General features: G+C 48.0%; 1 protein-coding gene across 1 annotated transcript; it reads right to left on the reverse strand.

Moving 5' to 3' along the window:
• Window positions 1-7,810: 7,810 nt before the first annotated feature.
• Window positions 7,811-10,235, reverse strand: NKX1-2 (NK1 homeobox 2; the record flags this gene model as incomplete). The annotated part of the gene is made up of 2 exons (XM_081268802.1): window positions 7,811-8,514; window positions 10,022-10,235. 2 exons carry the CDS (start codon window positions 10,233-10,235, stop codon window positions 7,811-7,813), a joined length of 918 nt encoding a protein of 305 aa, XP_081124928.1.
• Between the last annotated feature and the right edge of the window lie 8,902 nt (window positions 10,236-19,137).

Consider the following 19,137-nt stretch of genomic DNA (forward strand, 5'->3'; position numbering starts at 1 on the left):
TGTCAATGGACCTTTATTTTATTTATTTATATGTGGTGCTGAGGATCGAACCCAGTGCTTCACACATGCTAGGTAAGTGCTCTACTACTGAGCCCCAGCCCCAGCCCAAGAAATTACTTCTTATTGCTATGCCAAATCCATTCAAAACTGCTCATAAAGGAAGAATGTTTCCAATATTAGGAACAGCTTTTTTATTAATGTGGGAGGGTCTTTCAAATGATTTTGAATTCAAAAGATTTATCATCCAGACATGTTGTATTTATTTATTCATTTTGGTACTGGGGATTGAACCCAGGGATGCTTAACCACTAAGCCACATCCCCAGCCTATTTTGACACAGGGTCTTCCTAAATTGCTTAGGGACTCCCTAAGCTGCTGAGGCTGACTTTGATCTCACAATTCTCCTGCCTCAGCCTCCTGGGCTGCTGGGATTACAGGTGTGCGCCACTATGCCCAGCCAGACTTTTTTTCTCTTTTTCCTTCTTTTTTTTTTTTTTTTAGTTGTGGATGGACACAATATATTTATTTGTTTGTTTGTTTATGTATGTGGTGCTGAGGATTGAACCCAGTGTCTCACATGTGCTCAGCAAGTCCTGTACCATTGAGCTACAACCCCAGGCCTTATCACCAGGACTTTTGAAAACATTGCTGAGAAATAAAACTATCCCTAATATCAAAGAATAAAATGAAATTCGACTAGCCAGAAAATGAAAGCCAATTTCCATCATTTATCAGCCACTGATTGAATACCAGCATACTGGAGTATGAGAGATAAAAGACCTGCCAAACATATGGATGAATCACAGGGCTGGGGAGATCCCCATGTGGAACAAGGGGACAGCAACACAACACCAATCAGAAAGGTTAGCACCTAGTATGAGCTCTTCACTGCCAGAGATCTGGACTCCCAGGCAGAGAAAAGCCAAGCATCAGGGAATTAGCCTGTCTGCCAGGATACCAATCTCCAAGAAGACAGGAAGGGATATAAAGTGAAATGTGGATGTACAAGAAGAAAAGGTTAAAGATTCTATGTATGTGGTATAATCTCAAATTTTAATGCACATTTAAATTTGCAGTGTGACCATCTGTTAGCACTGTAGTGTATGTATACAGTTTAAATACATACATATCTTGAGGATGAAGGCTCACTATTTTTTATTGCAAAAATATGAGACTAAAAATGCCAAAGAGCCATGGGACTTCATCCACGGGAAGGACCAGAGGGCAAGGACCAGGTTGTTCTTGCTCTCCACTGTGTCCCCAGGGCCTAGCACTGTGCCTGGCACACAACAAATGAAGAGGATTGTGTGGGCTCTGTCACAGCCCTGAATAAGCACTCACATCTAAGGCCTGGGTGCTGCCACAGGGGTGGTCGCTAAGTATCCAAGCTTCTAAAGCGAGGGTCAGGACAAAACGCCCTAGCACCTCTGTCCTACCTTGGAGTTCTTACTCCAACACAGTATGCTCATCTTGTCGAATTGAAAAGAAATTCTAAACTAGTGGATCCAATTACGTGGGTTCATACTGCACAGACACATGGAAGCCCACGCCCAGGAAGGCAGCGTTCTCTAAACCACTGAAGGTAGTTCCACTTCCTGCCTTTAGGAAACTCTGATGGGAGCCGAGGGCTGACAGACAGCGCTGACCTTGTCTTGGCAATAGCTTGAACCCCTTTTTCAGTAATGTTTTGCCAGGCTCTGGGGGCATGAAATGCCGTCGTGACCTTCCCAAACACAAACCAGGTCTGTAGGTGACAAACCTGGCAAAGGTGGAAATAGTAGCCCGTTTGTTTCCAGCCTGAATTCCAAATGACATCAGTGCTAAGGACAAGGATTCTTTGTACAGAAACAGCTGACAAAAAAAAAAAAAAACAAAACAAAACATGGCACTTTCTTCACACTGGCACCAACTGAGTACCTATCTGTGTGTGACCTTCACTCACTTGGTTTCTCAGTTGGTGCTCAGGAAATGAGGGAAGGGAGGAGGGGTCTTGGGACCATACACATATTTTAAGGCACAAAAGAAATGGGGGTGGGGATATAAATGTTTTGGACGTATAAAGGGCTTTTAAAATGCAACAGGACAAATTACCCAATTAAAAGATGACTAAAAGGTCTCCATTGGACTTTCTCCCAAGAAGACAGACAAATGGCCTGAAGCACATGTGAAGACCTCAGAGTTCTCGGTCAGTGTGTATGGCAGTTAGCTTTCCATTACTGTAACAAAAACCTGTGGCAATTAACTCAATAAGGGAACAGGTTTATGTTGTATCACAGTTTCAGACATTGCAGTCCGTGGTCATTTGGCTCCAGCTCTGCTGGGCTTGTGGGGACACACATCATAGTGGGAGTATGTGGCCTATTTCCTCCTGGTGGCCAGGGATAAAAATATAAAGCTAAGAGAAAGAGAGGGGAAAGGGTTTGGGTCTCAGTACCCTCTTTAAGAGCACACCCCCGTGATCCAACTTCTTTCTCTGAGGTTGCGCCTCCTAAGGGCTCCACCCCTTCTCAAGAAGGTCACAGGCTGGTGTGCAGATATTCACAGGTGGGCCTGAGGGGGGCGTTCAACAGACAAACTGCAGCATTAGGGAAATACAAATCCGAACCACCAGAGGCCACTTCCCATCTGCTAGGATGGTTTTGATTTAATAAAAGACATAGAGAAAATAGCAGGTGTTGTCAGCAAGTGGAGAACTGGGGGGCCTCACACACTGCTGGTGGAAAAGACAGGGCAGTACTGCCAAAAACAGCTAGACGGTTCCTCAACGTGTTAAACATGGAATTAACACAGAAAGAGCAAGCAATGGAATACCCTTTCAATCCAGTACTGATGCTTTGCCTTGGCCACCAAACGCCCAAACGGCTCCTGGATTATTTGAAGATATGTAACAAAATATTTTACATATGATTGGTGGTCCCATGCCTAATTTAGATCACCCTGGAGTCACCAGGCCTGGATTTCAGGTTCTGTTCTTTTTCTTACTAGTTGTGTGATCTTGGGCAAATCACTTCCTGTCGAAGAGTCAGTTTATTTTACCAATAAAAGGATTAGGTAAGAGACATGGCCAGACTCTTTACCAAAACAAATACCAAATGGCCCAGAGGACCCTGGAGGGGTAGTCAGCATGGTATCTTTCCAGGAAATGAATATTAAAGCCAAATGTGTGCTACAGAATCTTCGGAGAAGGCTGGGGCTATGGATCAGTGGTAGAGTGCTTGCCTAGCATGTGTGAGGCACTGGGTTTGATTCCAAGCCCCGCATATAAATAAGTAAAAAATAAAGGTCCATCGACAACTAAAAAAAGAACTGGCTTGAAAAAAAAAGTAATCATTGGAGAGAAAGAGGTGGGCAATCCAAAGTCTGGGAGGATGCGGAGCACCTGGACTCTCATTCACTGCAGATGGGGATGAAAATTGCTAAAACTGCACTGGAAAAGTGTTTGGTGGTATCTACTAAAGCTAGACTTACATATGCACAGTAATCCCCCTCCTAGGTTTATTACCTGGGGATTATGAAGATGCATTTACCAAAAAGACACCTACAAGACAGTTGAGCTGTAAGAGCCCTGAACCAGTAAATACGCAATTACCCACCAACAGTAGAGTAGATAAATAAGTTGTGTTTTTATGAAATATGAAAAACAGCAATAGTAATTGGAATGAAGAATCTACAACTACACAAAAGAACAGAGGAAATTCATCAATATGTCAGGCAAAAAAAAAAAAAGCCAGACACACAAAAAAATAGTATACGGTATATGATCCCAGTTGTAGAATTAAAAGATAGTAAACTAGACACACGTACTCTCTGCAGTTGGGAATCAGGAGAGTGGCTGCCTTTGGGAAGGGTAATCATACCTGGGGACAGAAGAGACACTGGGGCACTGGTGACACACCATCCCTTGATCTGGATGCTGGTTATACAGGTGTAGCCCAAGAAGGAAAAACACACCACGCTGTATACATCTGATATATTCAGTTTTCCGAATGCTTATTATGCTGCAAAAATTATTTTTGTTTGTTTAAGCAAGATTATTGGGTTACGTAGAGCTTCTTTAAGGTCTTTTCTGGCTATGGTTGGAATGACAACTACCATCATCCCACTGGACACTAAGCTAAGTGATTTCCATGTAACCTCTCAGGTCCTGTCCATTGTCCTCTGAGGTAGGCCTATGGTGAAGACACTGAGGCACAAGGATATCAGTAACTTGCCAAAGTCATGTATGCCTTGAAGGGTGGAAGAGGCTCCGACCAGCCTGGCTGGGGTCAGCCACGTCGTGGGCACCGCAATCTCCCACCTCAACTTTAATCCTTGTGAACCAGGAAGTGTTGGGGTGGCGCTCAGAGTGAAACTGCTACCTGACACTCGGGCGTTCACTATCCTGTCCCCTTGTCACCTGAGAAGCTTTCCTCCATGTCTAAGACACTTTTTCTTTCTTTCCCTGAATCCATGTCACTGACCATAGGATGAAATTAGAATTTTAAGTGCATCTAGGACTGGGCACAGTGGCACATGCCTACAATCCCAGCCACTTGGGGAGTTGAGGCAAGAGGATTGCAACTTAGGGGCCAACCTCAGGAACTTAGCAAGGCCCTGTCTCAAAATAAAAAATAGAAAGGGCTGGGGATGTAGCTGAGTGGTAAATTATCCCTGGGTTCAATTTCTAGTACCAAATATATAAATAATAAAAATAAATAAATAAATGCATTTGGCATTTATTGAAGAATTTCTTGTATTACTCAAAAATTTAAAAACTAGTCAAATCAGTTCTGAAGAGTTATTTTTAAAATGACAAACATGGTAATCTAATTAAAAATCTATGATTTTGCTTTACTTTTGCTACAAAAATGGCCCTAATGCATGTCTGTATAAACTGCATGCAAAAGTAGCTATTCTGTGTGTATCTAGCTGCAGTCCAGAAAGGTGGCTTAAGAAAGAACTCTGTGAGTGCTAGCTGGTGGGAGAGAAGTACATATATAGATCCTCTGATAATAATAATAATATTTAATAATCATAAGGTTATTAAATAGTGCCAGGCTTGGTGGAGCATGCCTGTAATCCCAGCTACTCTGTAGGCTGAGGCAGGAGATGGCAAGTTCAAGGCCAGCCTCTGCAACTTAACGATACCCTGTCTCAAAATTTTAAAAGGAGCAGGAGCAGTGGAGGGGTCGGGGATGCCTAGGAATATAGCTCAGTGGTAGGGTGCCTCTGGTTTCAATCCTCAGTACCTCCAAAAAAGAAGGGAAAGTTTACCAATAGAGAGCAAGAAATAAATAAGAAAGCATTACAAAAAAGAATTTATTAGGCTGACACACCAATAGAATGAGTCTAAGGATTTGATTGAAAAGCCAAACCCTAATGTTAAAGCAGCAGAAGTTGAAAGTCACACACCTCAAGGACCACTCAGTGACCATTTGTGGAAGGGAGAACAGTCCGCACACAGATAAACCTCCCTCTCCCTCTCTTCAGCTGCAGTCGGATTCTGGTACCTGAGAGGACTGGAATGAAATGCTTCCCACTTATTACAGAAAATACAGATCTGGCCTCCATGTGCTTGAATTGCTGGTTCCTAGGCATGGAATGGTGCTTTTGAGAAGCCAACAAATAGCTATTGGAGGAGCATTTACCTATATGTGAAGTGAATAGAAATTATATTCTCAATTACAGTAATTGCATTTTTAATCTCATCTGGCACCAACTGTCCTTTAGAAAGTCATAATGTTTTGTTTGGGGACATTCTTCTTTTTTTTTAATAAATTCTTTTTTTTTTTTTAAAGAGAGAGTGAGAGAGGAGAGAGAGAGAGAGAGAGAGAGAGAGAGAGAATTTTTAATATTTATTTTTTTTAGTTCTCGGCGGACATAACATCTTTGTTGGTACGTGGTGCTGAGGGTCGAACCTGGGCCGCACGCATGCCAGGCGAGCGTGCTACCACTTGAGCCACATCCCCAGCCCTGGGGACATTCTTCTTTAGAATAGAAGGAAAAATCTAATTAGCAAATAATAACACAAACTCTCAAATCTCATGAGAGTCACATGAGTATGAAGTCTTAATTTAACTCAGGAAAAAGGGGGAAATTTTTCTATCCTTCCTGATAATAATAGAACTAGATATTTCAAGATTATAATATCATGGAGTGAGTGTTCACATTACCAAACAGTGTGCTTTTACTTTGAAGACAGTACTCATTAAATGTAATTACTAGTGGTATAGGCTACCAAGAAATAGCAAGGAATAGTCCCCATACGCATATCAACTGGCCTGAAGCCATCAAAGTGAGAATGAAGAATACATGGCATAGCGCTGGGGCCACCCGGGTTTCTGAGATGTGGCTTCAAGATCATATCACATAGAACACTAATGCAGAGGTATTCCAAACAACACTGGCAAAGGAATTTTATAGAAAAGGTAATTTTTAAAGGGTGACAATAAAAGCAGCAGTTAGACGCACGTATTAAGTCCCTCAGTTGAGTCCTTTACAAATAAGAGATTAGCCTCCATGTAGCCCTTTACACTCAGTAAGTATATATATAATTTTCCCCCAGCTTCTTACAATCTTTTGCTTAGTTCACCATCATGGAGAATCTATTTAGAACAGGAATTATTTTCAAGTCAGAATCTTAGATGAAGATCAAAAAATGTTAAGTTTGTGCTTTTAAAAAAACAGTCCAGGAGCCAGGCGCGATGGCGCATGCCTGTAATCCCAGCGGCTCGGGAGGCTGAGGCAGGAGGTTTTCGAGTTCAAAGCCAGCCTCTGCAACAGCGAGGTGCTAAGCAACTCAGTGAGACCCTGTCTCTAAATAAAATACAAAACAGGGCTGGAGATGGGGCTCAATGGTAAAGTGCCCCTGAGTTCAATCCCCAGTAGCAAAAAATAAAATAAAATAAAATAAAAAGACTTAAGTTTGTATCAAACACTGCACATCAAAATAGCCGGACTGACATGGATTTCATGATTTCTGTGGCCCATCATTCCCTTCATTATCCTATTTACGGGCCTCTGCTGTGGCTTGTCCAAGCTGTTCTCAAAACCTGCAGTACTTGGCAGCCAACCGGTCTTGTTCAGCAGGCAAGTCTAGCCAAAATACTGCAGGACTTTTCCTACCACAGACTTCTGGCCTGCTCAGAAAAAAGTACCCATTCTCCTGAAAATAACCTGTGCGGTCTGTTAGAAACAGCGCTATGCCCAAATCCGAATCTCAAATGAAGACCTAGAGATGTTGTTTTATGCATTTTAAAAACAGACCACTCTGCTGCGGCAGTGTATGCGCCGTGGGCCCCGCTCTCTCCAGCTTTGTTCGGACTCTGGATCTGAGCCAACAACCAAGTATCACGACAGAAGCACTGAGCTGGGAAGAGGGAAAACCCCTCCCTTCTGAGTGGGCTGGAACTTAGAAGACTCCATGCTAGGTGCGAGCTATGGCACTAATAGTCTTCACCCCCTCCCTTCTTCATCTGGCAACTCGGTTAGCCCAGCACCGAATATCCTGACTCTTAAAAGAGAGCCCTTGAACTGCATTAAACCTGACGGAAAGTGAAGAGCAAGGTCTAGAAACGGAGAGATTTGGTGACCCGCGTGTAGTCTGGCGTCTACTTCGCTGGAAGGGCCGCGGCGGGAGCCGACAGGCAGCTTCTCCCCGCCCTCTGGTGGCGAGTTCCGCAGCTGGAAGGGAAGGGGCGCGCAGACACCTGTGCACCAGGAGGGGGCGAGCCGTGCACGCCCGAGCCCCTCTAAAGTGAGGGGGGGGGGACACCACGATGCCAATCACTCGTGAACCCCTGCCAAGCTGGGGGCACTGGAGACTACAGGTTCACAGATGCGGGGCGTAGAATGGGGTCAAGTAGGAGGGCCCCAGAAAGGGCGCGAAGGGGGTCCCGGTGGCGGCGGACAAGGGGAAGGAGGCGGCAGCGGTGGCGGCCGGGAAGAGGACGTTGGCTGCGGAGTAGGAGGGGAAAGTCTGGAAGGAAAGAGTGCCGGGGCCTGGGGGTCCGGGACTGCCTCCTGTACCGCTGCCCCCTGCCGCACCCGGCGTCCCAGGCTGAGGCGCACCGCCGCCCCCTTGCGCCGCGCCGTCGGCGCCCGGGTTCTGCTTCTTCCACTTGGTTCTGCGGTTCTGGAACCAGATTTTGACCTGTGTCTCAGTGAGGCTGAGCGACAGCGCTAGGTTCAGACGCTCGCACACCGACAGGTAGCGCGTGGACCGGAACTTGTTCTCCAAGGCCACCAGCTGCTCGTAGGTGAAGGCGGTGCGCGCTCGCCGCGGCTTGGCGCAGCTGGGCTCAGCTCGCCGGCGCCGGGGCCTCGGGGAACCAGGAGAGCTGGGACAGCCGATGAGGGCGCCTTCGCCGTCCGCTTTGCTCTCTCCACCCGCCAACACCGCGGCCCGGACCTCGGGGGGGCGCGCGGGGCCCACCAGAGCGCGCGCAGGTCCCGAGTCCTCTGCGTCCTCCTCTTCCTCTTCGGCCTCGGAACCCTCCAGGGGGGACGCTGGACCGTCGCCTAGGCCAGTAGTATCTAAGGGAGAAGGGGGAGGTTACCAGAAGCCCGGAACGACCTGGCCCTAAACCTCTTCCTGAGAGCATTCAGCTCTCCCCTTAAAACAACCCCCAGTTCCGTGCCCTTCCACACATCACGCTCAGCCATTCGCGAAAGCACATTCTCATAAGCAGATTTGGGGGTACGGTGTCCTCTTGTCCTTTACAAATCTGCAACCAAGTAAGCATCCAAGAAGTATGTGTTGAATGAATGGCACTCAACCCGCATCAAGAAAGAATAGTGACCTTTTGGGGGAGTGGTTGTACATGAAGACCTCGAGGTGCTGAGGCGTCGAGTGCGTTTAGGGCAGCGCCTCCCCAGTCCCTAGAAGCCTATTTTGGTGCGGGACTCCTAGCAATTAAAGAAGAAGTTATTAAGCCCTCCACCTCCCCCCCCCCGCTTTAAGGTGAAATTCCCCCTTTCCCATCTTCTCTCTCCTGCCGTGTTAATAGAGTTTCAGATTTGTGCGGGGCCAGATCGATAGATGTCATCTATTAAAGGTAAGTTTTAATCGAACAATATTAGGATCAGACAGGGAAAGGGGGTTTGAAGTCGGTACCTGCAAGCTGCGGGCAGGAGATATGCAGGCGCCAGTAATAGAATATCGATCAAGGGGATGGGGGAAGGGGAGCTCGGCCCCTCCGAGAGACGATCCGAACAATTACCAGGCCGGTAGCCCGGGCCCAGCGCGGCTGCCAGAGGCGCCAGGGGCCCCAGACAATCACCACCAAACTTGGAGAGAGGAGCAGGAGGTTGGGAGGCATTCAGCCTCCTCAGAGACCTGACCTGGGCATTCCTCCAGGGAATCTCATACCCACGTCCCAGCCAGCACGAGTCTTTCTGTCTTTCCTCCTTCTTTCCACCCACAAACTTTCCTGGACCCTTCCTCAGGTGTCCACCAATGTCAGGGGTTAAATCAAAAAGGGTTTCCAGGAGAAAGTACTAAAATCTTCCCATCATCGAGGCCCTGCTCCCAGTCCCAGTCCACAGTTGGGTCTGGAGTGTTAAGAAATAGGCGCCTGTTTACTCACTGAGATCCCAGACACAGGCCATGGCCTCAGTTCTCACATCCATAAAATGGGATGATGTTAATGATGCTATCTACCTCAAAGATTTCAAACTTTCATTACCTTAATCCCAGCTCCTAGTCCAGGTTCTAGCACGTGAGGAGCATATTAAATGCCTGTTAAATGAGTGAGCCTGGCAAGGTTAGGTGTTAGTTTTCACTGCAAGCAATCAGAGCTATGGTGCTCACCCGCTTGACAGGTATACGGGGATAAGGTTTCCAGGTGCCCCGGAATTCAGGTAGCCTCCTCTCGGCCTCAACCGTATTCCGAGGCGGGGATGGGGGACACACGTCCCACCTGCTCCGGTGCGCAGTTAAGGAACCATTCACCAGGCCCTGGCTCTCCAGCCGCCCCACCCCATACCCCGCGACTTACCAGCCCTGTACGTCACTTGGGCTGGGATCGCCTCGCATTCTTACCAAAGGTCTCCTGCTGTCGGACCCGGTTCCCAGGCCTGGTGTCCTTCCCAGCTCCGACCTCCGCCAAACTTTTCTTGGCTTCCCGGGGAGCGAGGCGCGCGGCGGGGAGCGCAGTGCGGGTGAACTTCTGCGGGTCCAAAATATCCAGGACCGAGAAGGAGATCTTGTGGTGGGAGGGAGCCGTCTTGGCCCCTCCGTCCTGCCATGCCAGCATACCCGCAGCCCGCGGGCCGCCCGGCGGTGCCGGGTCGGGGGTGGTGGTGCTCTGGCTTGCCTTGGCTGTAGCTCGGCCGCAGCTCTCTAAGCGCGAATCCGGTTTGCTCTGCCAAGTGAAGCTGGGGAGGGGAGCGGGGAGGCGGGGCGGGAAGAGAGCCCCGGGGGGCTGCGCGCGGATTGGCACTTGAGCGGCCCAGGCCCCCGCCACGTGCAGGGCGCGCTAGCAGCCGCCTCAGGTCTAGCCTTAGCCACCGGCGCTGCTCTGGGCTAGCCAGAGACGCCGGCGCCGGTGCGCGCGCCCGGCCCGCGAGGATACCGAGCCTCCGCCCCACCCGCAGAGACTTCTGCAAGTGCGCTAGGGAAGCTTTCACCCCGCACATCTCCGCTATACAAACAAACACCTCTGACTTGAAACTGCTGCGCTTTCTCCTGTGCACCTGCCTTTGACTTGGAGACGACCCCTCCCGCCCCACCTGTGATCCACAGGAATAACTTCAGACCCATTTGCCTCCTATTTTAAAACCCTTCTGTTCTCCCGGTTTACAGTTTACCAAGCCCTTGGACTTTCTAGATCTTTCGATTCCTTGAGAATCCCCGTGAGGTGGGCGTGACCTGGCTCAGACTATAATCCTGTTTTAAAGATGAGGAAATTGAGATCCAAAGTAAGCAGTGATCTATCTGCCCAGGGACTCCGTTAGCTGATGACAGAGTCTGAGCTAGACCAGTGGGGTTTTTTGTTTGTTTGTTTTTGCTTTTGTTTTTCAGTAAAATCCTGCACCACATCGGTGTCTTTCCGGTCCACCTAGGGGAGGAACAGGGTAAGAGAGCAGCAAGGGTTTGGGGTAGGGGCCCCTCCTCTGCCAGGCAGGTTGCGGGCTCAAGGCCAGGTGAGACCCTAGTTTATGTGACTGCCAGCGCCCGGTGGGGCGCTCTTCCCAGATACCATCATTTGCATCAGAAATTAGGCTGCTTCGCTGACCCACATCCTCTCCCAGCCCCAAGAAGGGAAAGGTTAAAAAATACCTGTCTGGTTTGAATTTAAGATCAAAGAGAGACTGTTGAAAGGGCCCCCTTCTGCCCCTCAAGCCCCGCCCCTCGGCCGCGGGCTGCTACGCGGAGGGAGGCGTCACCAGCCACACCCTGCTAACATTCCTTCTTTTGTGATTTGCAGTCCCGGAGCACTAGGCATTTATTTCAGCGGCAAATTCTGAGGCTTTCCTAGACCTCCGCCCACAGCTACTTCTAACTCTTCTGCTCCTTTCTTCCCGGCCCCATGCGGTTTCCAAACAATGACTCGGCAATTAATATTGTCTGAGCAGGTAAGAAGTAGGAAGAGGAGGAGAAACCTTCTCATTAAAGTGCTGGGGGCCGCTAATCCCATGTGTTATTGAAGAGGAGTCCTGAGAGGCCCGCTCCTGGTAGCTTTTCTCATTCAAACCTCTCGGCCCCTCCCAGAGGTGGCCACTGTATTCCCTGCGGACTTTAAAGCCCTGCCGAAATTCACGCTCGCTCCAGTCCTGAAGTGCAAATGGATGTGCTTTTAAAGCTCGGGAAAGGAAGTGCCTTTCTCAAGCCCACGGGCCCACCCCCTGCCAAGGGGAACACACACCTCTTGAAACCCAGAGAAAAAACAAGCTGGAACTAAAAGGCAGCACCCAGGACCCGTAAACCCAGACCCTTTCCCAATCCACATAGTGTACCTTTTCCGTTTAGACAACGCTTTCTCGCCCAATTCTCACTTGTCCTTCCCCCGCTTTTTTCTTTTCCCTCCCCTACTGATCCTGGCCCCTTCTCCCTTTTCGCTCCCCTTATTATATGGATTGTTGTGCTTCGATTCTTCTGAGTAGCTGGGAGACTTAGGAATAGGTCTCCATTAGGTTACTCCAGAACAGAAATAGTGAATGTGGCTTCCCACAATCCCTCCTCTTCCTCTGCCCCTGAAGAAACCCCAAGACAATTTCACAGCATGGTGGTCTGGCATTCCAGACCCAAAGGAGAGGAACCAGGAAGGCCCCAGCCTTCCCAGGGATCCTCTGAGTACATCTTACAAACAGCCTCAAAAATTTTTTCTGAATATTTTATTTGATAAGACTCACCTTGAAGTCTACAGGTGTGGAATATAGGAAAGAAGCCCAAAAAAGGAGAAGCAACAAATCAGAGAGGAAGTCAAGAACATATGGAGACCCTAGCCTTTAAACCTGTGAATCCTTAAGAATGCTTTCTTTTCATGATTGTTAAATTCTCCTTGCCCTTAGTTTTCCCAACATTTCTCATGTGTGCTCAGTGGAGCACAAGGCTGTCCTCACCTAATGCTCAGTACTTGGCTTCTGGCAACAGAGGACACACAAGAGACACAGGTGTGTCCCCCACAAACATCAGAGGAATAGAAATGCTCTCTTACTCACCCAGCCTAGAGAGAACCCCACCCCTAATCATAAGGAAGAGTGGAGGCAGAGAGGCTGAGGGGATTCATTTTCTGGCCATCTGCTTTGTAAAGGACCAGGAGGCAGTGAGGCCTCCCTTCAGGTATGATTTGGAGAGGTGTCTGACCGTTAGCACCCTTGCACATGTATTTACATCCAGGCGATCCCAGTAACACACTCATGCACATCCAGTGAGCCACCTTCCATCTGTGCACGGAGTTGATTTGTTTTCTTCAGCACAGGCATTAAAATTCTGCCTGAGTGCTGTCTTTAAATTGCCTTGATGCTAGGTGGGTTCCAACTCTGACCTGTCCTGATGGCAAGTGATGGCTATAACAAGCTTGGGATCAATATTCATAGCGGGTGTCCTGGGCTGATAACACTGTCCAAGACAATGTTCGCTATCAGTGTGGACAGCTGAGATATTGTGCCATTAGGGATGTTGTGTTAAATAACCTGATCCATTTCTGGGGCTATTTAATGAATTTCACAGTTTAGATAGTATCTTTAAGGAGAAGGCAAAGGCTATTCCGGAGGCACTGATGCAAATCAATGGTGCCAAGCTTCCCGAGCTATTGCACAAACAAAGTGGCCTATAATTCCAGCAGAGCCTTGAGGAGCTGCTGCCCGCACCGGGAGCAGTGCTAACAATGGAAAGCGTGTGCAGTTTATGCCGAGGGAGGGCCATATTATGAGCTGCAGGAAAGCGCCTTAGATAAAATCTTATGTTCCTGAAATAAAACACAACTGGAATTCTCTAGGTAAAACCCCTTGGTGTGAGCTGGCCCTCAGGGCAAGACAGATATGACAAAGCGACAGCTTCATAAGGCACAATTCTGTGACAAGGAGAGGGAGATGTAGACGCCTATGGGTGTCCCCTTTACTCAGGGCCTCAGCCAGTTCTCCCCAAAATGGGCTTCACCAACTCCACTCAGTGTATAAAATGGGAGGCACTGGGTGTTAAAAGGAAACTGCTGACAGTGGAATCAGTTGTTTGTTTACTGAGTCCAGATCCTTATTGCTGCTACCTTCGTTTACAATTAAAGGCTAGCATTTACCATTTCCCCCCAGAGCTTTGAACCCCGGCCACCAAGCAGAGCAAGTATTCCTTTTAAAAACTCACCCCAGAGACTTTGATTTGTGAAAGCTGAGTTCAGAGTGAAGCCTTCCCTCCTGTCCCCAAACTGCAAACACAATAAAAATGTTAACTCAACATATTTCACTTAAAAAAATCAGTATGTCTTCTTGGAAATCAACATCTTTATCTTTAAAAATCCAGAGGAAGCATTAGCAAAGGTGAGGAAGCAATAGGGGCTGTTGATAAGTAGAACACGTGTTCATTGGTCCCGATGAGGATCCGCGTTAATAATAATAGCTGCTCATTCTGGGCAGTTGCTCTGGGACCAGTCCTGGACTCAGCTCTTTCATGTGTTATTCATGAACCCTCCCCACACCCCTCCAGCAGGTCCTATTATCCCCAATTTACAGTTAAGGAAAGGAGCCCAGAAAGGTCAAGTGACATGCCCATACCCCAGAGCTAGAAAATGGTGGAGCTGAGATTTGACCCTAGACAGTGAGATTTCAGAGCCCTTTTCTGGAAAGTTCTTTTTTGAGAAAGCTGAATTCCTGCTTCAGGATAAACCCTACCTGCAGACTCTTATCAAATAACTTTTTTTTAAAGTTACAGACATAGCTATGTAAGCACTCTCTGAAATAGTTTAGTGAGCCCACACACTGCCTCGAAGTGGACAGTGGGGCCAGCTTTGCTCTTAAATTCAGTGTTTTCTGATGTTTTAAGATAGTCCCAGGAGGAGCCTGAGGAAAGGGAATGGCCAGGCAAGTCGAATTACACTGGTCATCTAGAAAGGTAGAGAAATGTAACTGGGAAGAAAGAGAATAAGGAGGGTAGAAAGCCAATGATAAGCTGAAGACACATGAGGAGGGGACAGGTGAAGGACAGAGCCAGGAAAAACAGGGACACAGACACAGTCGGGGTCCTCTCTGACAGTGAGCCTAGGATGTCACGTTGATACTGTACCAAAGGGAAGCATTTGTAGAATAAAGACAAGGAAGCAGGACAGAGCCATAAATCACCCCCTTTCTATGTCCTTTTAAGTGATTTCCTGCAAGGTAGAAGTCAAAGCCCTCTGCTCCCTGAATCTGCATCTAGATTCCAGGCCTTCACTTCTCCCTGGCCTTCCTGCCTGCAGCCTTACTGTCCACACAGTCCGCTTGCTTTGCTTGGGTGTGCAGAACCCAGCCCTCGGAAGGCCAGACTATGTCCTAAAGGAGTGAAGCCAGCTGGGCAAGGACCCTAACAGACTAGGGGGTGCTGCTTGCTACCCAACTGGTAGACAGTGACCTTGGAGGTCTGCTAGTCAGCACTACCAGATCTTCATACAGGCCAGAAAAAAATGGAAGTCTGGATTGTTATGTGATATCTGCAAAGTTTTAAACACTGGCAATGAATTCAAAATGTTTGAAAATAGGCTTTCAGAAACAGGTCTGGACCTTGGCTGTCACACGCCAGATGAGTTCAGCCCATCCACTGTTCATGGCATTTCAATGGCTACTGTGGTCCACGGGATGCAGACTACATGCTTCAGCATGGCCTGCAAGGTTCTTCAAGATCTGACCCACTGCCTGCACAGCCCTGGTCCCTGGACGGGCCACACCCCTGTGACCATGCATCAGTCCCCGGCCCATGCATGCCATCTTCTCAAAAGCTCTGCCTTAATGTATGTGCCACAGCGTGTGGAGGCACCTGACCCACTGGTGGTCTATTCCTGGGCTGCCTAATGACCAGACTGGTGTGGTCCGCTCAACCAGAAGAGCTGGACCAGCCAGATGCCTCTCCCAGGAGTCTGGATTAGGGCCCCAGGGCATGTTCCCTGCCACTGGTGGATGCTTGAGCTCAATGGGTAGGGAAGATGGAGGTGGGGGGCTGCGAGAAGCCACGTGAGCATGGGAGTTAGGAAGGAGCGGAGACTCAGCAGCAGCGGGGAGAATAGAACAGGTACATAGAGCAGAGTGGAGAAGCCCCAAGAGACACATGGGTGACTATGAGTGTCTCCTTGGGTCTCTTTATCCTGAAGCTGTCTGTTCCGCTGCTTTTGGTGTCATGATTTGGATCTTTAATGTCCCCCCCACAAAAAAATTCATGTGTTCTGCAACTGAGGAATGTACAGACATGAGATGATCAGGTAATGAGAGCCAAAACCTTACCCACGGATTGATTCATTGGGTGGATTAATCATTTGAGTGGACTCCTGGTTGTAACTGTAGGCAGGCGGGTGTGGCTGAAGGAAGGAGGCCATTGGGGAGTTCCTTGGACTGTATCTTGTCCCTGGTTCCTCTCTCACCCTGCTGCCTGCTACCATGTTGAGCAGCTTTCCTCCACCAGGCCCTCCTCCACAGTGTTCTGCCACACCTCAGGTCTAGAGCAAAGGAGTCAACCCACCATGGATGAAGACCCCTGAAACTGTGAGCTCGAAATAAATAAACTTTCCCTCCTCAACGTTGTTCTTGTCAGGTATTTTGGTCACAGTGACAAAAAAGTGCATAACACATCCCAGGGTCCCTGTGAGCCTCCCTGCATCCCTAACACTCCTCTCCACCTGTTTGTGAGCCACCCCAGAGAGCTCTAGTCCTCACAACTAGAAGAGCCCTAGGGAGCGCTTGCTCCCACACCTATGTCATGTGCCACCAAGCACAGTCAGCCCAGACCTACCTGGGAAACTTCTTTTCATTTTCAACTTTCTTCTGTCAAGTGTTACTCCTTCTGTGAGGCCTTCCCTGCCCTCCTCCCCAATTCTATTAGAATTAAAGCAGCCAGAGTCAAAGAACCCTGCCAGGCACAGCTTTATCATACTGATAAGACACAGACTTCCTGGTTCTCAGACCATCTTAAAGTAAGAGGTCACAGATCATTTGTCTTTGTACCCACAGACACCCTGGTGTTTAGCAGAGTAGGTTGAAGAGTTGAAAAGAATAAATGGTGGCCCTGTAACATACACCCAGAACTTCACAGTTTGATTAAGATGGATTGGAAACCCATACCTTAAGAGGGAGTACAGGCTCATGATAAAGGTAGGATTGAGAAATGTTTAGGTATGGCTGTGGGTTCATAATGGATCCAACTTGGGGGAAGTGTCGTGCCTCTGAGGAGCACCTGGTGTTTATAAATGGGTCATCCATGCTGGGCAGCCATGATCTTTGCAAAAGAAAAACACAGGAGAAGGACCATGAATTTCTGATACTCTTGTAGAAATATGTAGTAGTATCTGTTCTCCAAAGAAGACCCCCTGAGTAAGCCACACTGCTCAGTGTGAACACCCTGTGTAGTTCATGTCCATGATGAATCTGGCCTGCCCCTCAGTACCCAGTAAAACATGGCTCATGTGACTCTCTGACTTCTCAGGCAAGGTCACGAGAAGCCTGCAGCCTCCATCTTGTTCCCTGGTACAATGGCTCTTAAGACATTTCCTCTTAGACTCTGGCTATTATGCTGTGAGATACTCAAGACATGCTAGAGGCCATGTGTAGGACTCCCAGGGCCGTCCCCAACCTCCCAAATTCAAGCCTGTGTTCTCAATCTCCAGGTGACTGATTGAGAAGCACTTTTCAATGGTTTTCCAAATTTCCCCCCTGCCTAGCCCATCTCAGTAAGACAGGAGACCCTTTGGCCCACATGGACCTCTCCTGGCTTGGCTTCACTTTCCAGGGCAGACAAAATTTTATAACAAGAACAAAGGCCCCTATGGGTAGTAGGCACCGGCTCCTTCTGCCCAAACATGATTGCGTCCTTCTCACTCTTGATACAGTGCCCTGTAACATTATGGTGGGGGGCTTCCCCCTGCCATTCCATGTGGCCATGATGGGACTGTATAAAGGTGCCCTAGCTCCAGCCCTGATGAGGCATATGAGTCGGGCTGGATCCTAACAATACCACTTTCCTCTGAACACAGTCACAGGGAATAGAGGCACCGACCTAAGGGAGCCAATTAAAGTTCGTTCTGGAACTGTCAGACCAACTTGAGGAGAAAGTTCTTCTCCAGGTGGTTTACCTGGGACTCAGTTACCCCAGAGCTGGTAACCAGCCATGTCTGAAACCTTCAATTGCTAGACTATCCTATTTTATGAGACAAAATATTCCTTTTAAATTTAAGCCATGTGGAGTTTGGTTTCTGTCACTGACAGCTAAAGTGTTGATTAATAAAAATGAATATAAAAGGGCTATACATACCTTGACTACAGCATAGAGAACTGATGGATTCATGTTTGAGCTGAAATTCAGATGTGATTTGTAGAGTTGTCATTGCAAATGCAATAGGCCCAAAGCTCTGTTGGTGAAGTGTGCACCCTGCACATTATAGTGTAAATGTGCTATTTGATGAGCTCTGGCACCAAAGATGCAATCCATTAGATTAGGATTCTGTGTGCAGTTTTATTTTCCTTCTTCTGGACCTTCCTGCCTGAAAACTAGAAGTGATGCCAGGGGGTACAGCAGGCATCTTCAGGCCTCAAAACCTTATGTAAGTGTGATGGTGCTGAGAGATGGAAGCAGCCTACTGCCTGCTGGTCCCGGGAGCTGAGGAACCCTCTCAGGGTTGCCTTCCTCTTAGATTTGTGACACATGAGGAAAAAATCATATTTGGCTGAGCTACCAGAATTGGGTTTTGGTCATGTATAACCAAATGGGAGAAGACCCATTGCCCATTACATCTATAGAAATGTCTTGGATTTCTGGATCAGGTCTTAGCTCAACTGTTGTACACTTAGACACTTGCCACCTTGGACCAATGTATCATTTTTCAGGTGAGGGAAATGGGGTTTTATATTTATTCCCTATCATTGCTGTAACAAATACCACCAATTTAGTGGCTCCAAATGACAGATTTATTATCTTACAGTCCTGGAGGCCAGAAGTCCTAAAGTCAAGGTGCAAGAAGGGTCACATTTCTTTTTAGAAGTTGTGGGGAGAAGCCATTTCTTTGCCTTCCCCAGCTTCTGGAGGTCACCTGTCTTTCCTGGCTCATGGTCCTTCTTAATCAATGCTAGAATTTTCAAATCTCTCTCTCGACTCTGCTTCTGTTGACACATCTCCTCTGACTCTCCCTTGCCTCCCTCCTTCCATAAAAAGGACTCCTGTGATTATGTTGGGCCCACTTGGATCATTTCCCCACTAGCTCTCACACATAATCACATCTGCAAAGTCCCTTTTTGTCATGTTAAGAGAACACACTTACTGGTTCTGGGGACTAGGATGTGGATATCTCAAGGGGACACTATTCTGTCTACCACTGTCCTAGAGATGGAAGGTGAGTTACCCAAGGTCATACAGAACTTGTTGAAAAGAGAAATACGTATAGGCTCACACTACTGCCAGAAGCACCCCTTAGGTGTCCATTTCAGGCTGCCCATGTGCTCAAAAGCCACTGCTGCCCTCCCTAGTCTGCAGAGACTACCTTCTTGGCT

Source organism: Spermophilus citellus (assembly GCF_964194105.1).
Source record: "Spermophilus citellus genome assembly, chromosome: 15".
NCBI lineage: Eukaryota > Metazoa > Chordata > Mammalia > Rodentia > Sciuridae > Spermophilus > Spermophilus citellus.